This window comes from Cucurbita pepo, chromosome 15 (assembly GCF_057944985.1).
Source record: "Cucurbita pepo subsp. pepo isolate OVF chromosome 15, ASM5794498v1, whole genome shotgun sequence".
NCBI lineage: Eukaryota > Viridiplantae > Streptophyta > Magnoliopsida > Cucurbitales > Cucurbitaceae > Cucurbita > Cucurbita pepo.
The window spans coordinates 11,954,236-11,974,601 of NC_141812.1; the positions used below are offsets into that span (position 1 = coordinate 11,954,236).

At 38.7% G+C, this 20,366-nt stretch overlaps 6 protein-coding genes across 7 annotated transcripts; 4 read left to right on the forward strand and 2 right to left on the reverse strand.

Annotated features, from left to right (window-relative positions):
• Nucleotides 1-60: 60 nt before the first annotated feature.
• LOC111811921 (phosphatidylglycerophosphate phosphatase 1, chloroplastic/mitochondrial) lies at nt 61-2,799 on the reverse strand. Of its 2 annotated transcripts, XM_023698983.2 has the most exons (5): nt 1,781-2,799; nt 1,618-1,695; nt 1,189-1,262; nt 1,000-1,107; nt 61-349 (listed from the first exon to the last, which is right to left on the reverse strand). In XM_023698983.2, the coding sequence occupies exons 1-5, from the start codon at nt 2,457-2,459 to the stop codon at nt 242-244; spliced, it is 1,047 nt and encodes a 348-aa protein (XP_023554751.1). In that variant the 5' UTR covers nt 2,460-2,799; the 3' UTR covers nt 61-241. The 2 variants fall into 2 exon arrangements, with proteins under 2 accessions (XP_023554751.1, XP_086973955.1); XM_087117829.1 differs by lacking the exon at nt 1,618-1,695.
• Nucleotides 2,800-2,909: 110 nt separating this feature from the next.
• Nucleotides 2,910-4,225, forward strand: LOC111811920 (xyloglucan endotransglucosylase protein 1). The gene is made up of 3 exons (XM_023698982.2): nt 2,910-3,344; nt 3,430-3,623; nt 3,702-4,225. The coding sequence occupies exons 1-3, from the start codon at nt 3,090-3,092 to the stop codon at nt 4,108-4,110; spliced, it is 858 nt and encodes a 285-aa protein (XP_023554750.2). The 5' UTR covers nt 2,910-3,089; the 3' UTR covers nt 4,111-4,225.
• Nucleotides 4,226-5,149: 924 nt separating this feature from the next.
• LOC111811368 (xyloglucan endotransglucosylase/hydrolase 2-like) lies at nt 5,150-6,500 on the forward strand. Its single transcript, XM_087117908.1, has 3 exons — nt 5,150-5,551; nt 5,641-5,834; nt 5,917-6,500. The coding sequence occupies exons 1-3, from the start codon at nt 5,273-5,275 to the stop codon at nt 6,326-6,328; spliced, it is 885 nt and encodes a 294-aa protein (XP_086974034.1). The 5' UTR covers nt 5,150-5,272; the 3' UTR covers nt 6,329-6,500.
• A 1,847-nt stretch (nt 6,501-8,347) lies between these two features.
• LOC111811334 (xyloglucan endotransglucosylase protein 1) lies at nt 8,348-9,555 on the forward strand. The gene is made up of 3 exons (XM_023698122.2): nt 8,348-8,623; nt 8,701-8,894; nt 8,978-9,555. Exons 1-3 carry the CDS (start codon nt 8,348-8,350, stop codon nt 9,381-9,383), a joined length of 876 nt encoding a protein of 291 aa, XP_023553890.2. The 3' UTR covers nt 9,384-9,555.
• A 4,356-nt stretch (nt 9,556-13,911) lies between these two features.
• Nucleotides 13,912-14,714, forward strand: LOC111811896 (transcription factor PAR2). Its single transcript, XM_023698948.2, has one exon. It carries the CDS (start codon nt 14,099-14,101, stop codon nt 14,438-14,440), a length of 342 nt encoding a protein of 113 aa, XP_023554716.1. The 5' UTR covers nt 13,912-14,098; the 3' UTR covers nt 14,441-14,714.
• A 751-nt stretch (nt 14,715-15,465) lies between these two features.
• LOC111811549 (mitogen-activated protein kinase 20) lies at nt 15,466-19,753 on the reverse strand. The gene is made up of 10 exons (XM_023698451.2): nt 18,983-19,753; nt 18,120-18,528; nt 17,797-17,924; nt 17,662-17,721; nt 17,130-17,279; nt 16,881-17,036; nt 16,563-16,774; nt 16,370-16,471; nt 16,177-16,292; nt 15,466-16,094 (listed from the first exon to the last, which is right to left on the reverse strand). Exons 1-10 carry the CDS (start codon nt 19,004-19,006, stop codon nt 15,661-15,663), a joined length of 1,791 nt encoding a protein of 596 aa, XP_023554219.2. The 5' UTR covers nt 19,007-19,753; the 3' UTR covers nt 15,466-15,660.
• Between the last annotated feature and the right edge of the window lie 613 nt (nt 19,754-20,366).

The following is a 20,366-nucleotide window of genomic DNA, read 5'->3' on the forward strand; positions in this document are numbered from 1 at the left end:
TCTAGATATCAGACATAGTATACATAATTATGATTCTTTCCAACAGCAGACATAAAGATCTCATAAAAGGAAACCCTTTCTACATTTCACTATTGTTGCCGATCCAAGAATACAGTCTACTATATTTTAACTCAGGTGTATAACCAATAGCTAATGTAATATACGTCCAGTGGACAAAAAGAGTGATTCTTCAGTTTTTCATGATATCTACCGGGCAAAATTTTCAAAAACACTAAAGAGGTTACGGATCTTTAATGCACTGTTTAGTGTCTGGCAATAGGCGATGACTAATAGGTCTTACTCCATGCTTAAGCCAACGTTTCACCAGGAATATTTCTAATTTCCTTACCTGCAACCACAAAAAACCACAGAATAGAGTGAACAATGGTTCAGCATCTCCAATGGTCATGTAGTAATATGAATGCATACGTAGGAAGTAGAGGAACGACGGTCATATTTGGATGTCTACTGTTCTTGGTTATCAAAAACCATAGATGGCTCGAAAAGGAGTTTATTAGGGCTGTTCAAGTTAACTGGAAACTCGTAAAAATTGAACTCAACACTAATCTAAAGGGACGAGACAGTCCAAGCCATGTACACCACATGTGAGATCCCACGTCGGTTGGAGTGGGGATCTAAGCATTCCTTATAAGCATCCCCTATCGTTTTAAACCTTGAGAGGAAGCTCTTGAAGGGAAAGCCCAAAGAAGACGATATCTGCTAGCAGTGGGTTTGGGCTGTTACACTATAAGTCATGTAGGTTAGCACTGGTACAATATTTCCACAGCCCTCTCAATGAACCCCCCCTATTACAGTCCAACCATGGCTTATGACCTCCTTGGAGCCACTTTTAGGTGTCTGATAATATAGTAACAATGAAGAAACTTAAAAGCAATTAATAGTGTTTGCTTCTACTTTTTCCCTCGTATGATTTCCAGCCAATGCAATCCATTACTTGCCTACATACACTGAAATATAAGATAGAGAAGGAAAACCAACCTGCCTAACAACAAATGTCTCCCCAGAAAGGCTCACGGGTTCAGTTAAAATAGTTAGAAAACCGTTGCGATTCCCGAAAACCACATCTGTGAATGGTCGATCACCAACCTGAGAAAATATGGATTTTCACTTTTAAATTATAAATAACCCAAAACACTGAAGTATTCAAGCAGTTCACCTGATTCTTACCATAATAAGTTGTGAAGAAGTAAAACCAACGTGTTTCTCGATTTCTTCTGCTGTGCCAGCAGGCTTCTTCACCCCTACGTTAAAATACATAGTAATCCTTCATGTGTTATGCAGAAAGGAAAAAAAAAACACCTTCCATACGTATTAAATGAAAAGCAACAAAATAGCCTATATATATACTGTGGGATCCACTGTTGCATTGACCCTAGCATTAGTTCATGAAGTTGAAACCAAATGATCTCTGATACGATATGACATCCATAAAATGAAATGAGACGACAAATCCTCAAAGTCCAAATTCTCTAATTTTATACACTAAAAGGTGGTGGTTTCTCAATATAACGTTCACCCACTAATATGCTATAATGAAGATCTTAGTCTTCAGCAACAGCTATAAATTTCGTCATGAAGGATGGAAATTTCACTCACTATGCCTTATAACTTTAATTCCGATCGACCTCTCGAGCGCTTTAGCTTTCGAACCGTCATGATCATACTCATAAAGCCCTAAAGCATCAGATAAAGTGAAGGTAAATGTTTAAATTGATGCAATTAAAGTAAGCAAATTGCTAATGAATTAAACCTATATTACCAGCAGAGTTGCTGAACACAGCTACATCGTGGCCAAAGACAGATTTACACTGTTCAAGTGAGGATTTGAGAGGTGCCCAAATCGTCAAACAGTAAGGAGCGGTAATTGTATTGTCCTTGTCAAATATAACGCCCTTGAACCCCCTCCTCTGCAGTTCACCCCAATCAATGTACCTCACATCAGGCACAACCACATGTGGGAGCGCCAAATGCCGGTCCTTAGTAATGACAGATGCAGAACAAACTATACCTTCTATGTTTAATCTCTGCCCTATTGCTGATTTCAGATTCGCCCACCACATGTTTGTCAAAAATCCCTTGCCTTTCTTGACGCTCCTATTCTGATCCTCTTGACCCAGATCTTCTTTCTGATTACTTGTTGATGGGTTTTTCTCAGCGGGTTTTATAGAGATGATAGACAAGTATAACTGCTGAAAAAGCCTCTGGTTTCGACTCGGGTCGGGCTCGGCGTTATTGGGGTTGTGGTTTTTGGTGCAACCCGCTGCTGGAGTTGGTGCAAGAGAGTGGACGCTCAAATCATTGGACTGAGAACAGTTTCTGATAAGGGAAATGGTAGAAAAAGATGTATGGTTTCTTGAGAGACGAGTTTGGTGAAATGGAATCGAACGAGAACATACGGAACCGGGCAGAGAAGCTGCAGAGGTGGAATGCGTTCTCATGTCAATTCATCTTCTTGTGATATAAAATCTCAATCTGGATATAAAATTTCTTGGTGGGCTTCAGATGTGGATTTGAGCCTGAACTGTTCATTATTAAAGCCCAAATGAAGATTGTTTTGGATCTCTCAGTGTTCGGCTCATATGGAGGAGCCCATTAAGCAATGGCCTAACAGAGCATATGGTTTGACAGCAGGAAGCCAGCCACCACAACGCGTATTCCCAACTCCTCGTGACTCGCATAACCCACTCCCATCCTTATCCCATATCTTCCCGTGACTTCACAGCTGTGTTTCAATCTTTTATAAAAATATTCCTTGAAAAAACACACTCTTGTTCACGTACCACATAATTCTGCGGATCTTGTCCGTTGCTCCTTTCTCTCTCAAATTATGTTTCTTTTTTATGGCTTCCTCTGCTCCTTCCTAAGAAATTTGGGCCCCTTTCCAGCTCCACCATGGTGCCAAGATTTGCCAGCTTTGAAATCTCTGGCATTTCTCATACACACTCACTCACTCACTCACTCACTCAATCTTACCCTATTCCCTATATAAACCCTTCTCCTATTCCAACTTCAACATCCCTTTCCTTCAACTCCAAATCCGAAGCAAAAACAGAGTTGATTCAACAACAATGCGCCTACTTCCACTCTTTGTGTTCATGGCTTCTATAGCAGCTGCCACCGCCGGCAACTTTCTCCAAGATATCGACATTACATGGGGCGGCCCGCGCGCCCAGATGGTAGATGGAGGCCGACACCTCACTCTCTCTCTCGACAAGGATTCAGGCTCTGGTTTCCAATCCAAGAAGGAGTATCTATTTGGAAGGTTCGATGTACAAATGAAGCTCGTCCCTGGAAACTCTGCTGGCACTGTCACTACCTTCTACGTAAGCTAAAAAAAAAAAAACACACCCTTTTTATCAAAATATTGATTAACTTCTTCTAACTAACTTGGAGTTTGGTGTTATGTAGTTGTCATCTCAAGGAGCAACCCACGATGAAATTGACTTCGAATTCCTAGGCAATTCATCTGGAGAGCCTTACACACTTCACACCAATGTGTATTCGCAAGGGAAGGGAAACAGAGAGCAACAATTTCACCTCTGGTTTGATCCCACAAAGGCCTTCCACACCTACTCCATCGACTGGTCTCCCAAAAGTATCAAGTAAGAGGGACCCCTACCTGTAATAATGTAATTTCCTCCAAATTAAGATGGAATTTGTCTGACCTTTTCGTTCTTCAGGTTTCTAGTGGATAACATTCCCATAAGGGTGTTCCACAACTGGGAAGAGATAGGCGTTTCGTACCCAAAGAGCCAAGCCATGAGAGTTTATTCGAGTCTGTGGAACGCGGATGATTGGGCGACAAGAGGGGGGCTGGTGAAGACGGATTGGACAAAGGCCCCCTTCACAGCTTCTTATAGAAACTTCAACGCCAATGGGTGCGTTGCTTCGACAGGGTCGACGTCTTGTAGCTCCACGTTCGCGAATACTCTGCAAGGGGGACCAAAAGGCGAGCAAGGATTAGACGCGAAGAGTAGGAACAGAATGCGATGGGTGCAATCCAAGTTCATGATTTACAATTACTGCACCGACCGTAAAAGATTTCCTCAAGGCATCCCAGCTGAATGCAGGCGCTCAAGGTTTCTATGAGAACACTCCACCATCAATGTTTTAATTTGTTTGTGCCTACATTCTTTTTTATTCTTTTTTGGATATAAATTTGTAACCATCAATTATCATTATAAATAATTACTTTTGTTCTAAATTGAAATATATGAATGAAATAGATATAAAGCAAACCTTAAAAGCACATGGAATTCTTCAAAAAACAAAATAATATGGAATTATGTTCGACATTGAAGAGGGTTGTAAGGGAATTCACAATAGAGTAATTTGTAATTTGGATTTAAGTATCTGAGTCGGAGGAGGAGGAGGTCGAAGAAGACGACGTAATGACACTGTCATGTTATTGTTAGAAATCACGGATCTCTACAATGAGATGATACTGTCCACTTTGAGCATAAACTCTCGTAGTTTTGCTTTGGGCTTCTCCAAAAAGCCTCGTACCAATATAAACTCATAATCATTTTCTAAATTAGCCAACGTGGAACTCACTCTTAATAATCTTGAACGAGAGTCAAAACTTGATCCGATTGATCTCAAGCTTAAAATAAATGAATATGAACCCAAAGGTTGATTACACATATATACTTAAAATGACCTAATAATAATGTTATGCCATAGAAATGCTCCCTCGATGGCAGCTAAAACGAATCTGGTGGAGAAGCCATCTGATTATATAATATATATGAAAAGCATGCAATACTAGGAAGCTTCAGAATTGAGATTAAAAAAAGAAGTGCCTTTTCAGGTTTCTAACCTCCTCAATCAACGTCATCGTCAAGAAGACTTTGATGATTTGGAAGCAAAATCATTGAGATATGGTCGGCCATCCTGAAGCCTAAAGGCATCCCGTGTGAGAAAATGGGTTGCCAGCTTAGACGGATCTTGTCTGTTGCTGCTCTATCTCTCCCTTCCTTCCCCACTCTGCACTGGCTATCATGTATATCCAGCTTGTCCTTTATGCAAATATTCCTTTTTCTGCCTTCCTCTGTTCTTTCCTCCAAGGATTTGGGCCCCTATCATCCACTTCCACCGCAGTCACCACCATTTCCCACCTCCCCCATACTTCACAATTACCCAATTCCCAGCTTTCAAATCTCTCCCATTTTCTCACCACTTCTCTATATAAATCCCTCTCAATACCCAACTTCAACGCACCAAGTTTCATCTATTTCGAACCAAAAAAAAAATGTCTCCTCCTCACAAAGCTTCGACAATAAAGCTTCTACTCTCTGTGTTCATGGCTTCTGTAATGGCCGTCACCGCCGGCAACTTTCTCCAAGATGTGGACGTCACTTGGGGTGGTCCACGTGGCAAGATACTAGATGGAGGCCGACATCTCTCGCTCTCTCTCGACAAAGATTCAGGCTCCGGTTTCCAGTCCAAGAAGGAGTTTCTATTTGGAAGATTCGATGTTCAAATGAAACTCGTCCCCAGAAACTCTGCTGGCACCGTCACCACTTTTTATGTAAGCTCCAATCAAAGCCATGGAAATTTATGTTAAAAGTGGACAACATCATACTATTGTAACAATATTTAACATATGTTATCCTACAGTTGTCTTCGCAAGGAGGATCACACGATGAGATTGACTTCGAATTCTTAGGCAACACGTCAGGAGATCCATACACACTTCACACCAACGTGTACTCTCAGGGGAAAGGAAACAGGGAACAACAATTTCACCTTTGGTTTGATCCCACCAAAGGATTTCACACCTATTCTATCGATTGGTCACCAGAAAGCATCAAGTAAGAGGGTCTCCCCATCCATCTTCCTATATACGATTTAGCTTCCTCCAAATTACTAAACCACACTTGGCTCTCTTTACAGGTTTCTAGTGGATAACATTCCTATAAGGGTATTTCACAACTGGGAAAAGATTGGTGTTTCTTACCCGAAGAGCCAATCCATGAGAGTTTATTCAAGTCTGTGGAACGCAGACGATTGGGCAACCAGAGGGGGGCTAGTGAAAACTGATTGGGCACAAGCACCTTTCACAGCATCATACAGAAACTTTAATGCCAATGGGTGTGTTGCATCAGCTGGGTCATCGTCGTGTGGCTCCAAGTTTTCGAATTCTTTGCAAGGTGGAGCACAAAGTGAGGGAGGCCAACTAGATGCGAAGAGTAGAAATAGATTGAGATGGGTGCAGTCCAAGTTCATGATTTACAATTACTGTACTGACCTCAAGAGATTTCCTCGAGGCATTCCAGCTGAATGCAAGCGCCCAAGGTTCCTGTGACAGATGTTGCACACCAAGCTCCAAACCCAACTACTGCTTCTGTGTCTCCAATATTATTGTTAGCTCCTCAGGATTTGGTTTCATATAATTATTTATTCTTTCTGCATATAAATTTGTTGTTGTCATTCTGAATAAATAAAATGAAATACATAAAAAGCAAATATTAAAAATCTCTAGGTTGACTAATTGACACAATCATCCAACTTTAGAAACTAAATCATAATAAAATACAATAAATCCTTGATGGAATTGTCTTTTTCCTTTTTTTTTTTAATTTTTGGACCCAACTGTTAAAGTAGGTAAGTCAATTAACTTGAAACAACTTAATTGTGATAGTGAGTGGGCAAAACTTTCCTATAACTCTCGAAAAGGTTTTATGTGTTCTTGTCAATCATGTCCGACCTCGATTTGCTCAAAAAGAAGACTTCCCACAGATTCCCAAGGACACAACCAATAGAGATTGTTGGGGGATGAAAATCCGCTAATTTAGGAAATGATCATGGGTTTATAGGTAAGGAATACTAACTACATTGGTACGAGGCCTTTTGGAGAAATCCAAAACAAAGTCATGAGAGCTTATGCTCAAAGTGGACAATATCATACCATTGTGGAGAGTCGTGTGCCAATAAATTGGTAAATCTTCAAACATCGAACAAAGAACTTCAAAAGAAAAGGAGTCAAGCCTCCTCGAAGACGGTAAAAAATGACTAAGACTCCAAAGGAGTCGAGTCTCGATTAAGGGGAGGGCACTTTGTTTGAGGGGAGGTATTGGATGATGAAAATCACACACCGACTAATTTAAAAAATGATCATGGGTCGATAAGTGAGGAATATTAACTTCATTGGTATGAGACCTTTTGGGGAAACCCAAAACAAAGCCATGAGAGCTTATGCTCAAAGTGGACGATATCATACCATTGTGGAGAGTCGTGTTCGTCTAACAGAGACAAGGTAACCATGGCAACAGAGCTCCTTTCCATCATGCAACCTCAAATGTTTCGACCACTCGTCAGATCAACAAGTCTTTCAAAAGTACCCAAGGGTTGGTTAGTTTTCCACATCTACGATCTCCAAACTCCTAATATGATCAACTAACCAAGGATATTTGGCACCAACCACCTTGGATTAGACTTGCAGTTCAACTCACAGTTGCCACCAGACACTCCTCACTCTACTGTAAATAATAAAGTTTACAGAAAATAAATTTAAGTCACAATAACTAAATATAATTTATCAAAGTTACTAAAGCCAATACCAAACCAATACCCTTACTGGCATATTTCGAAATTAACAATTGAGCATTTGTCCAACAAATATAGTTTGATTGAATTTAATTAATCCACTTCATCGAGAGCCAGCATTCCTTAGTTGTCATAAGATGGCACACCTTCCAAATATAAACCGGGTTGATGGTCGCTTTGCAAGAAAAGATTCCAGCGTCTGGACTACCACAGGCTGCAGCTTAGGAAGGTGATATTAGAGAGGCGGGCTGTAAAGATTTAAACTTCAAACGCGTATTGGTGCATTTGTTTACCTGTTTATGCCAAGCATAAATGCTTGCCAGATGCCAGCTAACGCAGATCCAGTTGACAAATCCTCTCTGTCACGCGCATGGAGAAATTTCTTTATACCGTTTGTTTTTTCCTTCGATCTGACGAATGCAAGTGAATTATTGACGCTCTATGATTTCAGCGTCAAGTTCAACTTTCAAGACCATGCAATGCTCGGAAGTTTCTCAATTCAGCAATAAAGAAGTGCTTTTTCTGGTTCCCACTGCTCCTTCCGTGACTCTCAAATCTATCTATCATAAACATATCCCACTCCACTGTGGCTAATAAATTTCGCCAGCTCAAAAGGCTCTGGCAGTTTTTCTATAGTAGAATTAGCGATTGCTGAATTTTCTTATATAAGGGTTTCACAACTTCTATTCCAGCATCACCATTCACCATCTTCCCCTCGTCTCTGTTTACATAGACTTCTCTACAATTCGTTTCCATTCAATTTCGTCCAAAGCAAAGCATGTTTTCGTCTCACAAAGCATCAACAATGCTTGCACTTTCATTATTCATGGCTTCAGTAATGACCGCAGCTGCTGGAAACTTTCTCCAAGAGGTCGACATCACTTTTGGTGGTCCACGCGCCAATATATACGATGGAGGCCGACACCTCACCCTCTCGCTTGACAAAGGTTCAGGGTCTGGTTTTCAATCCAAGAAGGAATACCTATTTGGAAGGTTTGACATGCAAATCAAGTTGGTGCCTGGAAACTCTGCTGGCACCGTTACCACCTTTTATGTAAGTTTCAACATGAACTCGCACTCGAATTTAATTTCCCCCAGTAAACCTATCTAACTCAATCTTTTCTCATGCAGTTGTCTTCTCAAGGCCCAGGACACGATGAGATTGACTTCGAATTCTTAGGCAATTCATCTGGAGATCCATACACACTTCACACCAATGTGTACACACAAGGAAAAGGAAACAGGGAACAGCAATTTCACCTTTGGTTTGATCCTACAAAGACGTTTCACACATACTCCATCGACTGGAGTCCTGAAAGCATCAAGTAAGTGTTAGTTCAAGTCTTAAATGTGAAGTTCTATAAAACTTGGTTTCCCGTTCCGTAACCAAAGCTTTGTTCTTTTTCAGGTTTTTGGTAGATAACATTCCCATAAGGGTGTTCCGAAATTGGGAAACAATTGGCATTGCATACCCAAAAAGCCAACCCATGAGAGTTTATTCAACTCTATGGAATGCAGACGACTGGGCAACAAGAGGAGGACTAGTGAAAACCGATTGGACAAAGGCCCCTTTCACTGCATCGTATAGAAATATCAATGTCAATGCATGTGTCGTGTCATCTGGGTCATCATCTTGCGGCTCCAAGTTTACCAATTCCATGCAAGGTGGAAAACAGAATGAAGTATTAGATGCTAAGACTAGGAATAGAATGCGATGGGTGCAGTCCAGATACATGATTTATAATTACTGCACCGACTTTAAAAGATTTCCTCAAGGTGTTTCAGCTGAATGCAAGCGCTCAAGGTTTCTGTGATAGATTGCAAGCCATCTCGAGACAGTCCATGATTGTTTTCTGGTTCCTATTTCTTGGATCATCATTTCAAAGTATTCATGTAATTCTTTATTCTTTTATTTTAGTTATTTATTTATTTATTTTTATGTTTTTTTGCATATAATGAACAAATAAAATCCCATTGTTCTTTTCACTTCTTGATTTTTATTAGTACCAATTCCTCAATCCATGCATTTCCACTCCCAAACGCATGGATTCTCTCGCTACCTCTTTATCAGACACCAACAGCCAACAATGATTTTAATACCCGCAAATTTGCAGACTAATAAAAAAACCCAAGACCTCTAGCCCATATGTGACTTGCAAAATGCTTAAGACAGGGGTATCCTGCCCCATGGCTTTGGAAGGGAGAAAAAGAAAAAAAGGAAGCGATACAAATTTGAAAATCACTATTGGCAATCGGTACAAGTTATCAAACTATCCAAGGAAATAAGCCTACATCTCTTCATTGGAAAAACAAGGTACAAAATTCCCCCCCGGAGCTCACGTTTCAATTCTGTATTTATTGAGGACTGTTTGGGGAATTGGCGTTGTTGACCTAAGATTTTAGAATTTTAGAAGAACAAGATAATCACAATGTACGTTAGAATTGAACTTCAAGGTTATCGTGCAACTTTGTTATTTTCCAATTCACTCATATTCGTTTCCTCACGAACATAGGAGACTCAATTCTGTTCAGCATGAAAGAACAGTTTCAAGCAAGTCATTAAAACTTCAGAACATATAAAATCATACCAAGTTTCTTAATGTTTATCCTTGTTTTTTTTTTTTTCTTTTTCTCGAACACCTTATAGTGTGTTATTGCAGGATATCAGATCACATCATCAAAGGAAACTGTAGGATGAAAAGTAACTAGAAATGCTCAAAAACTCCAATTAAAAGAAGAAGCTATAAACCTATAGCATACTTGATAGTGAAAAAAATCATCTCATGAAGAAACGTACCTGCAGAGCTCCTCGAGGTTCATCCAGCCTCGAAGGTCGCTTTTCACTTTTGTCCTCCTTGATCTTCACTATATGTTCCAACAGCTTTCGAGTTCACCACTCCATTCTTTACCTTCTTTTCTGAAAATTCTCCATCTTCAAGAGATCAGACGCCTTAATTTTGCTGGACGTAGTCCCCGTTACTCTTCTGGAGATATCTCATCTTTTTCTTTTCCTTCAAACTTGCCTTATTCTTCACATTGACCGATTCTTCCATCGCTTCTCTATATTCAACTCTCTTCTCAAATTCACCGCGTTTTCCTCCTCCTGGTCCTGTATCAACGTCGTCTTCATCTTCTTGAGCTTACATTCACTTTTCCTCCAACGCTCATCACCGATGCTATATCGTCTCGTACCACCGCATCGCGTGCTGCTGCTGTCGATCGAATGGCTTCAAATCTCATTATTCCGTCGAGAAATTTATCGTTTGCACTATCCTTTCTCCTCAACTCACCGATCCCTGCCTCCAAGTTCCGTATCCGTCTTCGTTTCCCCGTTATAATTCATAAAAACATCGAAGTTGGGAGTTCGCGCCACTTAAGTAAATAATTTAATAATTATTCAATATTATTTGTATGGTTAAAGTTAAGCTAAGCTTACATATTACATAGCCAGAAAATCAAATTTCATATATAAATCTCACACATAATTAATCTTGTAGGTAAAAAATCAAGAATTTGGTTTTTGGGAAAGGAATATTAATTTAATTAGGGATTCAAATTTCCTTTTAAAAATTTCACGATACATACAAAATTACCAAAATACCTCGCACTTTTTTTACTTCCTCGTGGTTACTATCGTCCATTGTTGCCAACCACCCGCAACCATTTTCGCTAGAAACCATCTCAACCAACAACTACCTCCTTCTGCCATCGGATTTACCCAGCAACCATCTTCATTGACCTGCGCTATCATCTACCAACAAAAAAATCGTCATCACCTTATTACTAATTGTTGAGAACTGGTGGGAGAGAGTTTCACGTTGGCTAATTAAGAGGATGATCATGGATTTATAAGTAATGAATACATCTCCATTAGGATTAGACCTTCTAAGTTGGGCTAAATATTTACAAATATACTTGTACTACTCTAATGAATTTAGTCTCAATAAAAAAATATATAAAAAAAATTGTATTGGGCTTTAAATGGGCCGGCAATTGGAAAAGGAAACCCAATTGGGAGCCCAATTGGACCCATTAGCAGTATGGTCATTCAAGAAAGAATCAAACACGAGAGGAAGAGACTACCAAAAACTGATTTGAAAATAGTTAAAATTATATTTTTAATATTTAATTTTACAGTCCTAAATATCATTGAAACTGATTTTATTACGTCATATTTAAAATTACTTTTTGAAAAAAAAAAGAAAAAAAGAAAAAACAGCGTAATTCTGTGGTTACTTTTGGTTTGATTTTGTGTCGGAGAATGGTTTCCGCGTGGAAGGCAGGAAGAGAGACAAATGCAGAATTGAGAGAATGGTGGAAAGGGAAAAATGGAAGATGGGTTTGGCAGTCAGCGACGACATGTCGACCGAGAAGACGGTGAGCAGAGCGACAATTCCTGGATTCGGATTATTAATTGGGTGCGGGTGGGAACATAAATGCATTGCATGTGTACCACTGCCCATCATCATTCAATTTTTCTCCCTACTTCTTTGCCCCTTCAAACACGCATACTTCCCTCTCCCACATCGATAATATTCACCACAGGCCCCACTCTAATCCTCTAATTAAAACGTGATTAACTAGAATTTAAATGCTTAAATAGAGTTGCTTAGGCTCAAATCCCGCTGGGGCTGATCATGCCTTTTTGTTTATGGCTCAATCATTATTCCATACAAGCCCCCGAAAAGAGGCTTCTTTAATTGCTGTACTGTATATTTTGTTTTCAAAGAGAAGAGGCTCTTTCATGGGTTGCAAAAAGCTTAAATTACTGTATATTTAAAAATGATTACTAACTGGATCAAAAAGTAGAGAAAAGTGATGAACATGTACAGAAGGAAAAGGGATATAATTTGAGATCTAAAGTTGGATGATCTGGAAATATATAGGGGTGTTGGAGTTAGGTAAAAAATGAAGATGTTTGGTGTGATCAATTTGATTTATTATTGTAATTTGATTTATTATTGTAATTTGATTTATTATTGTAATTTGATTTATTATTGTAATTTGATTTATTATTGTAATGAAAAAATGGGTACCAATAATAAGTACGGATGGTGGGTTATGGGTGAAATACTAAAAACAAGATTGGAAAAGGTTAAAAATAGGGGAACAGGGAGTGTTTGGATGCCCAGAAAATGAAGAAGAGAAGGAGAAAGAGAAAAGAAAAGACATGAGGTGGGTCTGATCACATGGAGCCCCATATGCCCAACACAACCAAATCTCTCTCCCAATCCCAATGCCCAATGCCCCTTTCTTTGTTTCCTTCTTGGAAGCATCACCACCACTATATCATACCCATTTTAATCATTTCATTATTCAATTATATATATATATATATATATATATATATATATATATATATATATATATATATATATATATTTCCAGCTAAATTAATTCTAATTTTCCTCAATAATTTCATGTCATGATTTTAACGTAATTGATCTTTAGAAATGGTATAAGAAACTTAAAATTAAATTAAATAAGTAACAAAATAGAATAATTTAATTTTTGAAATTATTATAATTGTATTTATTTATTTATTTATTTGTGGTAAGGTAATGTTGTATGAATTGGGATTAGTAATTAATTAAGATAGAGAAATTTAAAATTTAAAATTTGGGGGCTCAAGGTGAAGGTGGTGGGGCTATTGATTAGCGCCACGTGGCGACCATGCCAAGGCTAGTGATATAGATCATAGGATGAAGAGAGTGGGGAGGCACATGGGCGGTGTTGGCTTCGAGAAAATCATGTGATCACATGTGCTTTCTCTCCCTCTTTTATTTTTCATTCTTTTCGTGGGCCCATTTTCCCTCTCTCAAATCTCCACGCTCCTCACTTCTTCCCCCCTGCGCGTGGCTCTCTCTCTCTCTCTCTCTCTCTCTCTCTATTTTCCATTTTTTTTTTAATGAGAATTCCCACTTTAAACTTCAAAAATAAAATTAAAATTAAAAAATGTGAAGCCGTTAGTGGATTTTTTTTTAATTTAATTTTGTATTTCTGAAACAACATTGTCGCCTTTTTTAATGTATGAAGACCAAAATAAAACAAAAATTAAAAAGTATAAATGCCGAAATTGAAATAGTTTTGAATCATAATTCATATAAGATTTGGTTGCTAGCTGGGTTGCACCACATTTGCAAACCAACCACATGGCCCAATAGTATGCTGCCATGTGTCAAGTTTTTTTTATTTAAATTTTGTGAAATTAAAATGAAATTTGTTATGGTAAAAAATAAATGAAAAAAAGAAATAAATAGAATATGCGATTTGGCTTCCGAGTAATATGCATCAGGTGGAAGTGGAAGGAAGAAGGTTGAGTCGCGAAGCGGCGTTTGAAGGGGCAGTAAAATCCAAAACCAGAGGTGTCGGGATAACCCCAAAAATGGTGGGCCAGAGCTTCGTTGGCATTGACATTTCCAGAGCTCAACAATAATTTAACTCCCTCCTCCTCCTCCTTATTCGTACCCATTCACACGCCCCTTCCTCTTCTTCTATTCCTCTCTCAATCCCTCTCTACCTCTCCGCCATGGACAAACCTCAATTTCAAACTCTTAACCTAACCACTGCTTCTCGTCAGAAACACCGTCGCCGTAGCCGGAGGAAAGTACCGGCTACCTGCAATGTTAAGAAGATTCACAGAAACGGCGCTGTTTTTGCCTCGGAAGAACCGGATGAGAAGGAGGTTGTCGAACGGAAGATTCGCGCATTGCAGAGTATTGTACCGGGAGGTGAATCGCTTGGAGTCGACAAGTTGTTTGAACAGACGGCGGAGTATATAATGAACTTGCAGCATCAAGTGAAGGCCATGAGAGCGCTCTCGAGCTTTTTTGAGAGCTTGGAGAAGGAGAAAAGCGAGTGTGGAGGTTGAAGAAGATGAGTTACTTCTGATTTTGATTTTTTTTTCTTTCTTCTTCTTCTTCTTCTTCTTTCATTCGGTTTATTATTTTTTCTTTTCCATGTGAGGAAAGATCGATCGGGCGTTTGATTCTCAGTCGCTCCATCTTTTCTCTGTTAGTTGGAACCAGGATTTCGAATCCTTTTCCCTTGTTTATCATCATCATCATCATCATCTTTCATACTACTTGCTGGTAAATCTGTGTAGCTTTTTAATGAATAGAAAATCATAACAGATTGGGGTGAGAGTTCAAGAATGTGATTACGCATTTTCATTAATCTGGTTCTTGGCAGAGGTTTCCATGGCGAAGGAATCTCTTACTTTTCCTGGTACTCTTGTAACGGGTACAAGGTGGATTTCCAAATGATTCCAAATCTAGATTAACTCATGATTTAAGCCTAAACTTTTGGATAAATCATTGATCAAAAACCATCTTTGTTCATATGTTTGGAAGTATATTAATTCTGATTAGAAAAAATACATTCGATAATAGCACGGATTTTATTCTTGTTTATAAATATACATTGAACACATTGCGTTATCTATCCAGCTATTGACTCGGGCTTTTATTTCCTTTTAAAGTTTCTTTCCTATTTTGGGCAATTATGTTACTGCTTTCAATTACTTTTTTGGACGATCGTAATCTTTTATCATGCCAAAAATTAATCCTAACGAAAAGTTTGAATTCCATTGACATTTTTCTTCATTAATGTCAATCCAACATGCTAATAAGAAAATTGTATATGGGTTTTCGTTGAGATTGATGAGATTGTGGCCTGTGGGACCGTCTTTTATTTGTTTGAGCTATCATTCAATAATATCCCAGTTTCCTCTTCAAGGGCCAATATGGTGATAGTGAGTTTCCAAGTCTGCAACACACAGCTCAAATAATGTCACGAAAGCCTGTCACAGTTCAAAGCTTATAAAGAGATTCAATAAATGAACTATTAAACACTTTTCTTCTATAATTCAAAACTCTACTGCAAATAATGGCCAAGTTCGAAAACTGAAGCAATCAGAAGCATTGATTCTTTTTTTCCCAACTAAATACAAGAAGCTTGATTGTTCCTTCAAACTATTCAAGCAAATTCGAGGCGAACATTGTTCTTTTACTACATCCAACTCCAAACGAACTCGTAAAAAGCTGTAAAACCTCCACACACATGGAACGAAAGTTCAATCAGATAGCTTCTCTAATACATTCTTGCCATACCATACTCGACTGCATCCGCGTTTCTTCGGGTGGTGGCAGCAATGGCTCCAGCATCATATTGAGCATTTACCTGCAAACGTGCAGCAGCATGGTCATTATTTCCCACCTTGGGGATGCCTACTCGCGCCATAAAGAATGGATTTGAGAAAGCACCAGTAGCAGCTGTATCTGCTGCTAACTTGGCAGCCATTCCACATTGAGGGGATTGTTTACACTGCAAGGAAGTGTCCTGCTCAGCCCCTGATGCTGATCTTCCTTCATTTTGGCCGCAAGATTGTTGGTAATAATAAGTGGGATGGATAGCATGAGAAGGGAGCGCACTTCTAATTAACATTCTTGGGTCGTAAGCATCTTTAACAACACTTCCACCGCTATCGTATGGCATGACCGGGCCCGAAATTCTTCCAGGCTTGGCTAAACACAGATACAAAGTTAGAACAGGTGGATTGAAATTCAAGTAGGCAAAACAAATGATAGGATGGAACTCAGAAAAGACCTTGAGTAGCAGCAATCCTCTGGCTGCTGTATGAGCCTGCTGGTGCATATCGGTCTTTAAAGGAAACAATATTTGATGTTGGCTTAGGAGGAATGGTATTTGATTGTACTGAAGACCTGGTAGCCTCGACAGATTGGAAACATAAGTATCATCATAATTGGACATTTGAAGCATATCTTAAAGCGTAGTTTACCTAGGAAGAGATGCATGCTTTCTTTCAAGAGGATAAACTGGTCCACTTTTCCCTCCATTATCTTCAAGATGAGCAAATTGCCTTTTGAACTGGTCAAGTGCACTATGCAAGCAGAAACATGGACCAGATGAGCAGTGTCAGGAATGGACTTGTTATCATTTGGAAATTGAATTAGAAAAAGGCATTTAATGACCTTGGATAAAGAAAATTTGATCTCTCAGTTCCATTTAAGTAGTCTTTCAGCAGTTGAGGATGGTATTCTAGTATCTCGAGGAATATCAGCTCGCGAATGTCGTCTTTCGTGACCTTTCTCCTCTCGAACTCAAACTCCACCTTAGAGATTGGCTGGCAAGAAGGTTCCCTCTCAACCTTTGCCAGCCCCTTAAAGTAAGGATCTGCCAATGCCTGATGGCAAATGCAATGTTTTCAACAAGTACTTCTACATTTCAAAGCACTAGATAAATAAATGCAAGAGTACATAACAAAGGTAGCATTGAAATAATAAGCAGACCTCTTCGGCAGTAGGTCGATCCTTTGGATCAAATGCAAGCAATCGTCGTAGTAATTGCAGGGCTAGAGGATCCACATTTGGGAACTTCTGTGAAAAGGGTATGGGCTGCTTCTTCCTCATACTAGTTAAGTACCTCCTAGCCTTTTCATTTCTTACCTATGGGAACACATTTGAAAGTTGATGGTTAGGAAATTTTCTCTCAAAAGATCAAGACTGCTCCCCAACTATACATAATATAATGGAACTTGCCCGAGAAATGGTATCTAACGAAGGTGTTCCAAGGAGATCTGTCATCAAATCAAGTTGGTGAACAATATTTTTACCAGGAAAAAGTGGTTTTCCGGTCAGTACTTCAGCAAATATGCACCCAATACTCCAAATGTCAATGGCAGGAGTATACTATATCCAGTCAAAAAATAGAAATCAGACCCAGAAGAACAAAATGTGGAACATCATCATTGTAAAGAAAAATGATAGAACTGTCAATCGTGAGTGGTGTAGCCTAAATCAGAAAGGAGAGAACTATTCAATAAACCATTCAATAACTAAAACAATTAAACCAAAATTTCATTACACAGAAGGAAAGTGAATCGATTAATCTCGTCCCTACAACAGAGGTTATAACTAAGATTAAATTAACTCATTTCATCTAGGTTCATAGATTATTTGAGATTCAAGATTATCCGGTTTACTTGTGTGGAAAACGTCGTATGAAGTTAGCAAATTTAAGATTGTAAGAATGTTCTGTAGACTATGTTCAAGAAATGTCATCAAAACAAACCTTAGAGAAGAAAGAACCACATAGCTCTGGAGCCCTATACCATCTGGTAGCGACATAGTCCTGCAAGTACCATCACACGCTATATAAGCTTGGTGTCTACATATACATCCAGAATTTCTATATTGATTGGCGTACCGTCCAAAATATTGTTGTTGGGGTGTCGCTGAAAGCAACTCTAGCCAATCCAAAATCACAAACTTTGAGTTTGCAATTTGCATTTGCCAATATATTCTTTGGTTTTAAATCCCGATGGTAAACATTTGCTGCAACAATGTAGATGAGAATCAGGCAACTCCAGGCAGTAGACCTCCACCAAAAACATTATAGAAAGAATATGACAAAAGGAAATGGTAACTATCAGAAGCCTAAATGCAATAACATGAGAGACACAAAACACCCCATCTCCCCAAAAAGTATACAGTAAGGTAGAGTGTTTATGCAATGCAATATCCAAGCACCTGTGTGAATATATTTCAGTGCACGGAGTAGCTGGTAAAGGAAAAATTGATAGTGCTCTTTTGTTAAATCATCGTTGGCCTTGATGACTTGATGCAAATCTGATTCCATCAACTCGAACACAACAAAAATATCTTTGAAACCCCTGCGAGAAGGTGGTAACATAATGTGTTTGATTTCGACAATATCGGGATGTCGTAGAAGTCTGAGTAGCTTTATCTCACGAAGAATCCGAGCAGCATCAGATACATGTTCAAAAATATCATGTATCTTCTTTATTGCCACTTTTTCATTAGTGAGAGTGTCAACAGCTGAACAAACCACACCATAACTCCCCTTTCCAATAACTTCCTGGATTTTGAATCTGTTGGCATCTCCATATTCAGAGAAAAAGTCCAATTCTGCAGAATTCTGTCATACAAAAACCTATCTACATTACGAAACGTGGTACTCATAAACATTAAACATACAGGACATTCATAACCAGGAAAAAGCCTAGAGCGTTCAATAATTTTGGTATAGCTTTCAAAGGGACATCAATAAACGGTATGGAATTCACTACGAGCAAAAGTAAGGATCAAGAAATGACATCCAAATGAATTAAATAAAAGTACGATCATCAAAGTGCACCTACAGCTGCAAATTCAATGTTTCACATACATAATCTATCTCTTTAATCAAACCCCAATATATAAACTCTTCCAATTTGCAATTTTCATTTCAAATTAGTGTCGAAATTGTCATATTCTTCCACCACTATGCCATAAATTTGTTTGCATCAGACAGGAGCACTCATAGGGAAAAAGATCTACGGTATTAGAGAAGGTTGTGAGTAAGATAATAACAATGAGATACCAAACTTCACCTTCTTACGATGATCGGTCTGCATTTCCCCAAAGTCTCAAACCCAGCTTGAAGAACAACGAACACGAAATCTGATATCCAGTTGAGCACCAAAATAGAAAACTCGAATTCTTAATGAACTAAAAGAAGACTCAACCACATTTGCCCCATCTACTCCTGCTCCGGATCACAAACCCACAATCCCTCCGTATGCTCCTTCCCGAATCCTCCACGGAACATAATAAAATTACCCAAATCAAATCCCTCATACACTTCCCCACCTGCAATCCCAAAAACCCAATCACCAAACCGGAACAACCGGCACCACCAGCTACCATAAAGTAACCAAAATCAGATGGAGCATACAAACTTTTTGCATTCCTACTCGATGAATGCCCTAAACCCAATTGCTCAACGATGAAGAATCAGTCAGGGAAACCAAAATCGGAGATCTACAGGCGGGTAACAGGAGAAGGCGAAGAAGAAAAGAGAGTTGGGGAGAGGGAAGGAAGGAAGGAAGGCCTAAGGCTGTAGAGTGGATATATAAACAAGATAATTTGAAGTAAAAAGAGCAGAAATCTAGGAGACCCTCTTCCTTGCTTTGGATTTTTCAATCCTTTTCTTCTTCTCTTTCAATTGGCATCTGTTTATTTCCTCTCAGTTCGTAGATTCGTATGGATAAGGATGGATGGACGGTGGTAATACCAAAGAGGACCCTATAATTTGGGGAACAGAGATCAGAGAAATCAGCAATCTTCGTCCAACAGAGTCCAAATTTTCGACGGGAATCGGAAATGGTGATACTCAAAATTTATGACTTCAATTTGCCCTTATTTAAATATTAATCTATAATTATATGTATCCCAAAATAAATGTTATGGAGGTTACTTATTACTAGTCGAGAATTCATAATTTAACCTAAACTGTCCAAATTTGAAAGGATTTAGCAGGTCAATCGACATAGCACGTGAGCAACCTTGGCATTCAATGGTGAGGACGATAGGGTGGGCCACTTTCTAAAACCCTTCTCCCCTCAATAATTCGCTTGCATCTATTTCAAGCAAAATAAATAGATAATAAATCATAAAATTATAATATAGTATGAAATTTGTATTAATATTTATATTTATTAACAAATTTGGCACAAATTTTCAGTTCAATTAACTTGGACCTTAATTAAGTCGAAACTAAAGGATTTATCCTATGATTTATGTCCATTATTATTTTCAATCACATCCTCTCCTGTTTTAATTATGTTTTGATAATGAAACCCAACCATGCACCCATGAGTTTACACCTTTCATCTAACTTTAATTACTTAGTATAATTTAAAAATTTTATCCTAATTGCTTTAAAACATGTCTGGTAAAGAAAGGTTTTCACGTTCTGCTAGCTGGGCGGTTACA